This window comes from Pomacea canaliculata, linkage group LG2, assembly GCF_003073045.1.
Source record: "Pomacea canaliculata isolate SZHN2017 linkage group LG2, ASM307304v1, whole genome shotgun sequence".
Taxonomy (NCBI): domain Eukaryota; kingdom Metazoa; phylum Mollusca; class Gastropoda; order Architaenioglossa; family Ampullariidae; genus Pomacea; species Pomacea canaliculata.
Genome location: NC_037591.1, coordinates 22,860,984 through 22,872,722, shown reverse-complemented (window position 1 = coordinate 22,872,722; position 11,739 = coordinate 22,860,984). Strand labels below are relative to the sequence as shown.

The following is an 11,739-nucleotide window of genomic DNA, read 5'->3' as shown; positions in this document are numbered from 1 at the left end:
TATGACGCACTCTGTGTGTCAGGCTTGTAAGGCCTTCTCTGTCTTTCGGAAACTGATGAAAAGAAAATTTTGAATCTTTTCCATCTTTTCGTGGCAATCGGGTGCAGACCCATCTGTTTCTTTCAAAGCAGTCTTAAACAACCAAGAAACACTTCTGTCTATATTTTTTACTTTCCTGGTGTTTTTTATATTTGCTCACTTTATTTTTTGTTCTTCTTTTGGGGTTTTTTTCTGCTCAATGAGCATTCTTCTGACTGGAATCCACCTGCGCATTACAAATCGACATCATCATCATCAGCAGCACATTCTCGAGGCATGGTTCTCACTATGGAAACCACACGTCATAGGGTCACGTGACGGAGAACGAGACTTCGTGGAAGCAAAAAAAGAGTCCCGGGTCATTTATGTTATTAAACACAACATTTACTAAAAACCTTCAACGTTTTCCACATGAACACATATAAATAGACGAGATTCAAATTTATCCTACTCTTTACGCGATTCTAAGCAGTTTTAGTTTGCCTTTAGAATCCCTTTAAAGTGACTACATCCCCCCGCGCTATACTCGGGAACCTATGACACCTACCGTTTCTCTTTCCCACGGTCGGCCACATCAACCTCTGACTGCCGCGACCATTCAGCACCGATGGCAGAGAAAACAACTGTTGTTTCCATGGCTGAGTGTACCGGTCTTTCCATCAACACCCACACCTGTGAAGTTGTGACTGCGATATACCACTAACTTTGCCCCCGACCCCGGGGTCGTGACCGTGTCCATCAATCAAGTCGGCCTGTCGTCCGTTTTCCTCCCGATCGGCGATCACTCGTCACCCACCTATTGTTTGCTCCCACGCCGCCCGTCCATTGTTTCCCCCTCACTTCCGCCCCGTTGTTCGTCAGCACCTTCGCCAAAACCTAACAAGCGCCGGACTACCGGCCCTCTACATCAGAAAGGAGTTAATAGAAATAATCATGAAAGCAAAGAAAAGTCTTCTATGAAAGCTTAATTGTTTTTAATTTGTAGAAAATTTAATTATTACCATATTTTGTTATGTATTTTATATATTTTTCAGAATGTTTTGTAATTTGTATTTTTCTATTTTACATTACATATCGCGTTACATACTTGTAAAGTAAACATGTTATCTTGCTGTATACTGTTACACTTGTGTTGCTTTACACATTACTTTATTTGTGTATTTCAAGAACAGTAAGCGTGTAGAGAGTTCAGTCAACCTAATGACACTTTGTTTTCACTCCTATACTTAGCTACACTGGTCAACACTGCCATTACTACTTCAGAAGGTCCTAGTCTGTAATGTCTTGGTGTGCTGAACACCACTATGACCTCGTTGTGAAGATGTTTGATGTTCATTGTCTGTGTTTCACCCTGTACACGATCTTGATACATGACTTTTGTAAACATTTGTTAACGAGTGTTACCTATCAGCGGTCTCAATAAATAAACTGACCACGTGGCGTTTGGGGGTCTTTTTGCTGTCCTCGTCCATTGATCATTGCTATCTCACCACGAGCTGACCAGAGTCGGATAATTTTTTTAAATGACACAACCTTTGCTAGAATCTTTTAAACTATGTAAAGAAAGGCTGAACCCACATACCTCTGCACATTCTCAGTGAGTACATGCAGCTCGGCCTGTCGGGAACGACGTAGCCACACAGGTATATAGCTATATACATATACATCAGGTATCAGGTGCATCATCCAGATTATCAGTGACCAACATCCTCTCTTTTTAGTTTCTTTATTAAAAACTGAAATTTTTGAAACTGTCATGGTTAAGTTTTAAACGATTAAAAAAATCGAAAAAACAAGCTCGCTGTTGTTTTCCACAGATAAACCACTTGCAACGAAGAACATACACATGCACGTACAGACTTACATGCAGACGGGGGTTGTGTGTGTGTCAAGTACGATATCTGTTTTATGTATTTGATGAACAGCAAACTCATAAGTCATTTCTTTGGAGACATATATCTCTTGAGGCAGCAGTTTCTGTGAGCAGACTGTAACAAAATTTAGTTTTAGACAACTACTGGCGTGAATTCTCCCTCCTACCCACACTCCTTTGCCCGCACACAACCGCTGAAGGTAGGAAAGTTGTTTGTGTAATTCACATCAGTAACACAACATGAAAATCCATTTCGTTTGGAGGTTGACGGGTACGATTCCTACATTCCAGAAACCGATCTCACAAGCCTGAGAGAGAGATCTGCTTCACAATTCTGTGGATGTTGTGAACAGCCACACTTTAAGTGCGAAGTGTAAGGTTTACTCGGTTTATCGTCTCTGTCATGTTGCACGTGCATCGGACCTCTGTAGGTCAGAAGATTGTTTTACTTGCTGCGCTATCGCAAGTTAGTCTCAATCATTATCACGTGTGCCTGGGACTGGGTATATCTCTGACATTGGATACATCTACTTTCTGTAGGTAAACTTATTTGCAGTTAAAACGGTTATCACAGATCAAACATTAAATCAACATGCATGCTGTACACAATATTTTTGTCATTCTTTCTTTCCTCTCTTACCTTGGTAACGATGATTTCGCTAGATTGTCTCGATAGTTGAGTTAAAAGAAACTACAGTGATAAGATAGGTAAGACAATTTCAAAAGGATTTCTTCTGTTTGTTTTCCTCAAACGATTGGACAAGTAGAGAAAGTGTTTAAGGCTTCTGTGCTGTAAGGGCCGGAGTGTTGATGGGTCAGATGTTTGTCTCACATGTCTCAGAAGGACTGCAGAGGTGCTGGGGAAGTGTGTCCACTTCTTAGCACAGGTCTGAATTTTGCTTTATGTCGATCCTATGACAGTGTCTAGTCCAGACCAGCGGTTGTTCATGATAAAATAACTGATTGAGTTCACTTCTCCGCACGAAAGTATCCATCATTTCAACCGCGGAAATACATTTAGTGATTATTGGGGTTCGTTTCCACCTTTCCCTCCACAAGCACACACATGGACACGCCATCTCTGTCCGTACTGGCCACCCCACAAATCAAACGAACATCGTTCACATGTAAAACCTACACCTCTGTGGCTGTATAGGGTGGCGGTGGTACCCCTCTCACGGAGTCATGCTGTTCTGATCTATCAAACTGTTGTTGGTGGTGGTGGTGGTGGTGGTGCTGGTGCTGGTGCTGCGGGGGATTTGAACGATAATCTGCGGGTCGATAACGGTCTCCTGTCAGTGCCACACCAGCCCCGTGGCTCCTCAGCTCCTCTGCACTAGAAGAGTTATGCCCCCGGACAAACCCGCCTCTCTCTTCGCTTCTCTCGGCAGTCGGCATGTTGGCGTAGAGCGGTGTCATGCCATACCGCGGAGTCCTTGCGTAGTCATGTGATGTCATGTCATCTGCTGTCAGTCGGTCGTCACCCACGGAGGCAGAGCGAGGTAGTTCTCGCCGTGCAGGGGGACTGTCCCCTGATGACCTCAGGTCGCGTGACATCGGCCATTCCGCGGCAGACGGAGCCGACTCGATGCGCCCTCTGCTGGGTAGAGCTCCGAGGCGAAAATTTTCGTAGTAAGGCGGCGACTGCTGAGAAGATCCACGAGGGTCTCGGTTCGTTGCTTGCGTGGTAGGCTGGGGCCTGGCGGCTTGCCACGAATCTTCAATGCGATCCGGGGGTCTGCCGAAGTGCACCTCCCTGCAGGATCCCCGTTTCTGACGTAGCGTACAGGGGCGTGATTCAGGGCCGGCGTAGGCTCTCCCAAGTCCCGCTCCCTCGAAGGTCCCTCGACCTCTTCGTCATCATAAACGGTCAGTCCATAGTTGTAATAGCCGCCATGTTGGGGCTGCAGGACTTCGAACTCGTCAGGCGCGCTACTCTGGGGTGGAACGTACGGAGGAGGGTTGTAATTCCGCTCTACAGGGGTCGCTAGTGAACGGTTCGGCACCTGTCCGTTTCTCTCGAACCCCCCAGTGCTGTCGTCGTCATCCACGTTGCGCGTGCCCTCCACGCGGCCACGCCGCTGCACGGCCGACAGTGACGTCATCTCACTGGCAACCTCGATGGGGCGATTGAAGACGAAGACGACGAAGCCGGCAAGAAGAACCAAAATGGCGGCCGTGAAGGTCATCGCTAACGCATAACCAAAGCGGATGTCAAAGATTTCATGTGTCGCGTTAACTTCCTTTGTGCCTCCTGCAGCAAACGTTAAAGCTCCCAGGAACAGAAGACCGCCTGTGATAAACAAATGTTATATCTTTATTATAAGTTATTCTTTAGTTGCAGGCTTAAAAATGATGGAGGTGTGAAAGCCTCGATAATCTTTATAACACTAAAACCTTTTCTAGAGTAGTGAAAAATCGTAGGTGTGTGATTAACATGCCATAAACGATTATGAAGAATCAGTCTCTGAAGCACCGAAAGGCATTTTGAATAGATAAAAAGCTAACAAGACCATAAATAACTTAGCTTTTTTCGAGAGGAAGGTCATTTATTTATCTTTAGTCGTTATCACAGAAAAAAAGGCGAAATCCTAAAGCCAAACCCCTGCTCCCTTTTTAAATCCCATTCTAGTTCCTAGTTCTAGTTCCTCATAGAAAGGACAAGACTGTGGCTAACATATTTGTTTTAATGGAAGAACATGGCATCGTTTCTTGCCTCCTACAAATACTGTGATTTCCAGCCAGCGGTTGTGTGCAGAATTCTGTGTCATGAAGTTGAGGAAGACCGCTAGGAAACACGCAGCGATGAGGACCAGTAGTCCAATGCAGGAAAAGACCTGAGCTGCCACCTCAAAGCCTGCAAGCATGATAACAGGGTATAAGTCCCCAAGTACACATCAGAACATTGAGCGAATTATGTTTAGTGTGTCACCAACTATACATAAATCAGATGAGCGAACTTCTTTCACACTCTTTTCTCTCATGATACGCAGTACAAACAGTTGATTAATACACAAAAAGCTTCTTACTCGCAGTTAAACAATGACAAGTGTTTGTTGAGATTTCAGTGAATTGATAAACTAACCAAAATATGAAGCAAATAACGACTTTTCTTTTGTTTACCATCCAAATATAAAGTATCAATTTCTAAATGCTTTATGTGTTATGTTAAAATGTGACATATCTTGGAAGTGGATATCAAAGCTTTAATGTTTTAGTAACACTATAAGAGAAACGAATATGCTTAAAATGCTCACCTTCAGGCGAAGAGACGCCATGACAGTTTGAGAGACCATCTTGGCAACTTATCCAGAGATGGGAATATTTACTGGCACCTGTGTCTGAGTTTACGATGTAGTACCACCCCGGGGATATGACACCGAAGATGGCGAGGAGTGCAGCAAGGGCGAGCACTCCGCAGGCAATCTTGTAGGCGATGTGTCTGTGGGCGAAGACTAGAGGAACAGGCATTGTCTTCCGCTTAGCTTCTTAGTTTTCTGCTTTTATGATCTGATCGTGAAGTGTGTCACCATGTCTAGATCACTGAGAGCTGAGTACACAAGATTTGGCAGACATCCTGTCATTGTTTGTGGCCAATGAAAATTTGTTGTTTGTTGTTACCGAGGCAGGTATACTTTCCAGTCGTGTGATGTAGTTCCTTTTACCTGCGGATGGTGCATATCCGCTTCGATGACGAGAAGCGAAACATTAACGGTGTGGAGTGGTTCAGTCAGGCGTGGGTCAGTTCCAAGTTCCGTTTCCATTCCACTCCTCCAAGTCTGAAACAAAGTCAGTCATCGAAATGAGAAATGAAAAAAAAAAAAAAAAAGAGAGAAAAACCAGGTTACTGAGCTGTCGAGAAGCACGTATGCACGCATCACGGGCAACACACAGTCATTCGTGGTTTCAAAACACAAACTGTTGATACAGCCGGAGGAATCCCGTTTGAGAGCGATGTCACGTGTTAGGAGAGTGCGTCACCAGGACACACCCTTAGGGTTCAGCCAACTGCTGCCCGTCACGCTTCGGCAAGCAAGTTGCAAAAGTTTATTCATCACGAACAGGTGCACCGACCCAGGACTGTGTTCGTGCTTCACGGGGCGGATGTGGACTGCAAATCGGTGCATCACAAAGCAGCTTTATGCCCTCTTTGCTTGCGCGCAGCACTACACAGGCTCTCAAACCAGCGACACAGCTACGGACATTACTTACCTACTTCAGATAAGAAACATCAAATGCAATCATGCGTGGACAGATGCTTACAGATATCAGACACAGCTTTTAAAAAGGAAATCGTCTATAGAAACTTCACAGCTTTTTATATCAGAGCTCCTTGCGGCAGTGACACCAGGCTGGGCAACATCTTTGATGTCAGTTGAACATTCAATGATCTATGCTGTGTAAGAAGCATACTTTCCATGCATGACTTACCTCAGAAAGCGTGTCAGTCTTTTTACTCTAAAATCGACTTTGACAAGATAAACACACCAATATATTTCTTAATGAGCAACGAGCCAAACTAGCCAGATGTTTGTCTGCTACATTGTCGGATCTACCCTGGTGTGACAGCGTCTGTCTGCCGACCCACCCGCATAGATTTGACAGATATTTCTGACACGGGTACAGGCGCGAGCATAACAGTTTAGACGCCCACTCACCACCACAAGAAATGAGTTATAGAAGTTCAGAGGTCAAGTGCACAGTCGAGGTAGTTTTCGCTGTCAGTTAAAATGCTTGTAAAATATGAAGCGATGTCTGTTAGCACATCTGTGCTCATTATTACACATATCACTTTAAGATGAGCTTCATCACCTTTGTTTGTCTATGCATGATACTTTTTCCATGTTGTAGATGTTGCAACAACTGTTAACTGCGTTCGTGTGTCAGGTTGACCCTCTGTCCTAGGTGACCAAGAATCAGAGCAGCACAAACACCTTTGAGTACTAAACAATGATGCATATCAAGCACAAAATCTGTTCATAATAACGCAGTTAAGGTGTTATTCTGTCCGCCTTCATATCATATGTATGATCAAGTTCAAATAAACACCTATTACATCATACTATTTTGATGTGTCTTTTATTGCGAATTCACAAATTTGTTTTTCATAATTGATGATGCTTTCCGTTGTCTATATTTAACTGACATTGCACAGACCTCAACGTCTTCCTGTCCCGTAAACTCTTTATATCAATAGAAGAAAAATAAATAGAAAACGGCCATCGAATCAGTCAAACGGTGGATTGGTAGGACAGAATAACACCTGCGGTCATTCTAACAGCGAACTCATCGGCAGAATAACACCCGCGGTAAAGTTCTTTCTGACTCGGCCAACTGTCGTCAAAAGTTTAACCAGGTTTGGCAAAGTTCTCTGTCAAAGTCACAGGAAACCAACGGTTTTCGGGTGAACGTTTGGGACATTGGAACTTTGTTTAACACGCTGAGGTAATTTCAAACTTGTTTGCCAATGCATTGCCAATCTATTTGCCGGATTAATGGGACTTTAAGGCAGTTAGCAGCTGGACGCTTTGGCACTTTGCCTGTTGAAGAATGACCTTAGGTAACATTATGTAAACAGCCGAGAACTCACCTGTCACGAGCGACAAACTTGATCTAAGTGATCACGTGGCCGACAGGTATGAACATACTACCTGTCGCTTTTTTTTAAACCTTTCTGTTTCAGTGCAAGTCGTGGCTCACCTGATAAGCTTCACGCGCAAGAACACATGTGTTAGCTTTAGAAACAGCTCTGTGCCGATCTGTGGACTTTCTGACGAAGTTCAGTATTGATGGTGTGCTTATTGGACGGTTGTAATTCAACAGTCTTAGTCTTTGGTACTGATTTGCCCTGGAGCTCATAAAATATTATAGAAAATCAGCATTTTCTTTATAGTATACGATGTTCTAGATTCTCTACAAACTAAAGTTTATTTTCGATTAAAACTAAGTCTCTTAGCCCTATTCCTTTACTGATGTAACGTGAACACTAAAACCGAAACGAAATGATTAGGCTTGTTAAAAAATATTATTTACACCTTTTGAAATTTTGTAATAATAGTGTCTTTATTTCTGCCTGTTTGGAATAATGATTATGATAATGATGTCTAACTCAACAGTTTGTAAAAACAGAGTTTATGAAACATGGTTAACACAATTATTAATCTTTCTGCAATAAGGTTTATGAGAGCGGCAACATATAAATTCTCTCTCTACCTGCCTGGAAATGGTTTTGTGAGAACATACGCATGACTTTTCCTCTATGCTACAGAAAGGTACAGGAGTGGGGATAGCCTGTAACTTTTGGTACTTGTATCAACAAGTTCTTACACTGCTCTCATCTTAACTCATACGCTAATAAAAACACTTTGTACAGTTGATGTACCCAACGACTATAAATCGCCATTGCAGGTACAGGTTTCGTCAACGTTCATAACCGCACCACGCCCTACTTCCACGCCTCTGTGCACACCTGTGTGTCTGTATGTGGTGGCAGAGGTACCTGGGAGTGGTGCGGCGGGCTCATGATTAGTGGGTATTAGAGAATTATGGCTTTACTCTTTTCTTTAGACAAACTTGTCTGTTGACAATTGTGCACTAGCTTCATTGTGCGACATTATTACCTGAGTCTTAAATCATTGGCTGACACCTGATATCTTAGGTGTTCTGGGCTGAATAGAAACTGGATTCAGGAAGAGCAGTTGCTGAGATACGAAATGGTTTCGTAATGTACATCTATGTGTACAGCATACATATGTTGAGAGAGTTGCATTCGGTTGCTGCGAAAAAGAACATTTATAAACAATTTTTTTTAAATACTTCGAATGTCGAAAATTTTGTTTTCATACTAACATGAGCGCCTTTCCTGGCTCAAATGCTGAGGCTATACTCTCCCCACCCCTCTTTTCACTCGCTCTTTCTCTCTCGCTCGTTCTGGAGAAAGTTTTTCTATTTTTTTTAAGGTCCTAGGAAGGGCTTTATATGCTTGAATATTTCTTCATACCTAAGGTGCGACATGGAGCATAATAGCTATAGCTGGCAGCGATACGGAGAGCTTGAAGATTTGGATTGCAGAAAACTCAACACACAAAAGGCGTACTGACAAACACCTGTACACGCTATTTATCTATTTATTTCATTTATTTATTGTCTATTTATTTTTTTAATTATCATTTATCCGAAATATATACATAATTTAGGTCTAATTTTTGAGCCTAAAAATAATTGCATGACTCAATGACTATCTTCTCGGTAATGATCTTTAAATATTTCTCTTGCTTTCGCTCTGTGTGTGTGTGTTCGATTATTTTGTCTTCAACCGTCTTACCGTCAACATTTACGACTACATTCCTCCCGCTCAATATCTCTTCTCTCTAAAGTATCAGCGAATTTAATGACTAGCCTGCAGATATCTCACCCAACCGTCAACTGTCTCAACAGACTAGAAACAGGTGACCTAGTTCCACGCTTTTTTCCCAGACTTTGCTCAACATTTATTAACCCAGTAACCTTGATTTGGTTCTCTTGAAAAAATATAGTACATTAGCACTTTAAAATACAGCGACCGTCCTACCAGAAAGCAGACAAGGAGACAGGTCAAGAAGGAATACTTATTACCAACAGTTCGAACTCGGACATTTGTGAACAGCTTGCGATGTAGGTGTGAAGGTGAGCACCCAGCCCGCTGTACCCGGCATTCACATAACGTCTTCAGAAAGGTAAAAAGAAGAAATGAAATCGTCTAACTGTCATATTACTCACCTTTTCATGCGACAGGTGTGTGATGGAGGGGCAAAACACGAGAGGTAAGCGGGAAGTCCCGGCGAGCAACGTTCGTGTTCCGGCTGCGCAGTGTGCTGTGTCGGTGCACGATCGATCGGCTACAGGCCGTGTCACTGCATGGCGACCATGTCACACAGTTGGCGACTGTCGTTGGCAGGCTACACAAGGTCTTCCCCACTCGTCTAAATCTGACCCCCACACCCAAACACACCCTGATTTCTTAACACCTACACCACAGCCACTGCAGGGTGTGTGTTTGTTTTCTGTCGACAGCGGAGGTATGTCGATCCGAATATACCGTTTTCCCTGTAATTAATGAACCATCTATTCACCGAGCATTTCAAGAAAAAAAAAAGTTTTGGGGAGAGCAATAGCGATTTCACGTAAGTAAACAGGCAAACTTCAAAATGTTCTTTGTGTTTGAATCCAGCGAAGGGTGCACCCTCTCAAAATAAAATTCTATACCGGGTCAACTTCTGACGTCAGTGATAACTTAAACAGTTGTACCTGAAAAACCGGCTTAATGACTCATCCTGTGAAATATTTTCCTTGCAGAGAGCTTAACATCGATGTTAAAATAAGTTCTACATTCATGGAATTAACAAACTGTCCGAAGTTGTCGCATTTGTGCGCGGTCAGGAGACATGGGGTGTAGAGTACGGTAGTCAGCAAGAGGTCGATACACGGTGACCTAGTACTGCCGTGTGCGCGCGCAGTCAGCAACAGACACGCAGCCCACTGAGCAGACGACAATGGCGTCCGCCGTCTTGCTGACTAAGAGTCTATATTATTAGAATGCGTTCAGAGACGCAGCACTAGACACATGCTTAAAAATGCTTGACACACAATAGCCACGAATTAACATGAGAGGAATTTGCAAAACATTTTTTGGTAAAGCAAGGGAAAGATCGTCGTGGTTTATAATAAAAAATTGCGTCTCAAAGACATGGTGGTTACACTACTGGCCATGAGATGAATACAAACTCGATCATTTGTATGATACAACCGTAAAATTCTGATAAAAAATATTGTAAAAGTGACACGTGGATTGGTCGATTTAAATAGAAAAAAACACTCCAACGACTTATGCAAAAGTCTTTCTCAAAAGGGCAAATGTCAAACGTTTGACCAAGTCTGACAAATGAAGTTGTTTGTGAGAATGACAAGTTTTCGGATAAACTTTTCGGACGCTGGGGCAACATTCTGAACCAGGTTCGTTCAAATTTGTTTGTCTAGACAGTGCCAACAAAGCGGGACTCCAAGGATTTGACGCTTCGGTACTTTGCCTCGTTAAGAACAGCGATTAGGAAGTTCCCATGATGAGTTAGTGCGAGGTTGTCATGCAACTACTGTTTTAATTTAGAAGAATACTCTGCTGGAGGATTGCTTAAGCGATCGTTTTAAAGAAAAAAAAAAATAGAGTACTATTCAAGCGCTTGCAGTGACAAAGAATTCTCACATCTTTCTCTTTTAGCATTAGCAGAGTCCCAGAGGATGGAGGGGTGATCAAGGGTAGACTCAATATGGGTTTATAAAAGAGTTTTCTTGTGTGATGATCTAGGAAATGCTTAATTCTTGACAGCAATTAGGTTTTCTTGGAAATGCTTGTGGCAGAGATGTGTTGTGTTGAGATCAGGATAAGTCATTGTCGACAGTAACACCTAAGAGTTTAAGGTACATACTGTACTTCCATTGTTGCTTGAGTGCCGATATGGATACTTGGAAACGGGTAAGTGGATAGGTTTTGTCTTTTCTGTCTCGTTGTTAGAAGAATAGCTTCAGTATTCTAGGGGTTGAGTGACATGTGGTTGCATTCGGTCCAAGCCTGAAGCTCGTGGGTGTTTAGCTGTGGGAATTAGGAAGCAAGTGGCTCAATCAGTTAGTGGTGTGCGTGTATTTTGTGTCGTCTGCAAACATCTCACATAGTTGGGTTATGTGGAGGGGAAGATCATTAATGTAGATGGAGAATAGGAAAAACCCTAAAACACACCATTTGACGAAGAGCTGTTTACATTTGGTTGTTTACAGAGACTCTCTGAGAGAAAGAT

General features: G+C 42.9%; 1 protein-coding gene across 3 annotated transcripts; it reads right to left on the bottom strand.

The window, feature by feature from the left end:
- Positions 1-1,749: 1,749 nt before the first annotated feature.
- LOC112557757 lies at positions 1,750-10,009 on the bottom strand. 3 transcript variants are annotated; one of them, XM_025227782.1, is made up of 4 exons: positions 9,671-10,009; positions 5,170-5,691; positions 4,629-4,769; positions 1,750-4,205 (listed from the first exon to the last, which is right to left on the bottom strand). In XM_025227782.1, exons 2-4 carry the CDS (start codon positions 5,381-5,383, stop codon positions 3,454-3,456), a joined length of 1,107 nt encoding a protein of 368 aa, XP_025083567.1. In that variant the 5' UTR covers positions 5,384-5,691; positions 9,671-10,009; the 3' UTR covers positions 1,750-3,453. The 3 variants fall into 3 exon arrangements, with proteins under 3 accessions (XP_025083567.1, XP_025083568.1, XP_025083569.1); XM_025227783.1 differs by lacking the exon at positions 9,671-10,009 and adding an exon at positions 6,344-6,496; XM_025227784.1 differs by lacking the exon at positions 9,671-10,009 and adding an exon at positions 5,805-5,820.
- Between the last annotated feature and the right edge of the window lie 1,730 nt (positions 10,010-11,739).